This window comes from Pyxicephalus adspersus, chromosome 3 (genome assembly GCF_032062135.1).
Source record: "Pyxicephalus adspersus chromosome 3, UCB_Pads_2.0, whole genome shotgun sequence".
Lineage (NCBI taxonomy): Eukaryota > Metazoa > Chordata > Amphibia > Anura > Pyxicephalidae > Pyxicephalus > Pyxicephalus adspersus.
In genome coordinates this window covers 5,263,278-5,264,576 of record NC_092860.1, presented here as the reverse complement: position 1 = coordinate 5,264,576, position 1,299 = coordinate 5,263,278, and the positions used below count along the sequence as shown (strand labels likewise).

The 1,299-nt window shown below is 41.8% G+C and overlaps 1 protein-coding gene across 1 annotated transcript in view; it reads right to left on the bottom strand.

Moving 5' to 3' along the window:
- PCYT2 (phosphate cytidylyltransferase 2, ethanolamine) overlaps positions 1-1,299 on the bottom strand; it is a 20,362-nt gene that overhangs the window by 8,624 nt on the left and 10,439 nt on the right. The window contains exon 2 of the mRNA XM_072403183.1: positions 534-622. Coding sequence (XP_072259284.1) covers positions 534-622 — 89 coding nt within the window. The remainder of the gene's footprint in view (positions 1-533; positions 623-1,299) is intronic.

The window sequence follows — 1,299 nt, the reverse complement described above, 5'->3', positions numbered from 1 at the left end:
AAACTACTGCTAAGTGTCCAGGAGTGGCAATCCGCAATGCAAGGCAACGCATTTGCATGCGTTGTCTATGCATTTGCAGGATGGTTCAGAGAAGAAACAGCAATCAGATGCCCAGAAGCAGCATGTCGCTTCCAGGAACTGTGGCACAACCATACTGCAACACAAATGCAACTGCATGCAAATACTTGCACAGTTTGGTTCCCAGCTGCTCCCATAAAGGTGAATGGGAATGGTTGGGAGTGCGGATGACCATAGTACAATACTACAGTTAGTAGTACAGTAGTAGTAGTACAATGCTGCAGTTTACTGCACGTCTGAAAGGGACCTTTAGGATATTTATTACAATACAAAAGTACAATAGACCTTACTTGTTAAAGCTAAGGATGAAGAGGACGTTTATATCTGTCTATAACTATTACAAGAAACATGGCCACCCCACTCCATCTTGGCTTCCTCCATCATTGCATTCCAGCAGGTCAAAGGCTGGGGTCACATACAAGCACAGAATGAAGGGGGCTGATCAGAAAGCTTACCATCTGTGTGCACGCCAACGATCAAGTAATCCCCCATGGTTCGTGCCTGGCGGAGCTGGTTGGAATGTCCATAATGAACCATGTCATAGCTGAAGAACAAAAGAAAGAAAAAAGAATGTTACTGAGATGCCCACACAAAAGCCCAGCTAAAACCGAACAACAGAGAAATGCCAGCAGCTACGGAGAGAGAACGGAAACCCAAACGGTGCCCACCGGCCTCTAATGGGGTGTGAATAATTCCTAAATAATGACCGCTAGAGAGATGGAAATCCATTGAATGTTCACAAACATTCTGCAGAACTAATTCATTTCAATCAGTAATGGAAATTTAATAAAGAGACCCTGTCACTGGGGCAAATATTTCAGCAAAAAAATCCATCCATTTCAATTAATGCACAGATAATGTATTTTATGCACAGTTCCTTATATTATAATGCATAATATATTGGTGGTAATATAATTACTCTCTAATAATAATAATCCTGAAGCTTCCTGGGAGCCACCATCTTGTATGGGATGTCAGCAGTCTCGGCGTCGTATTTTCCTTGCTCCTTATCCATAAAAACGCACCTAGCATATTATCAATGCTGCTCCAGTTTTATTAAAGAAGCACACGGTGTTCATTATGTGCTACACACAGGATATTTTTTCAAATCCTCTTCATGGCGTAAGAAATTATCCCCAGGATATGACCCCTGGCTTTGCTAATCATGTTACACAAGTTGTCACCCATCATCACCCAAAATGACCCACAATACAAATAAAT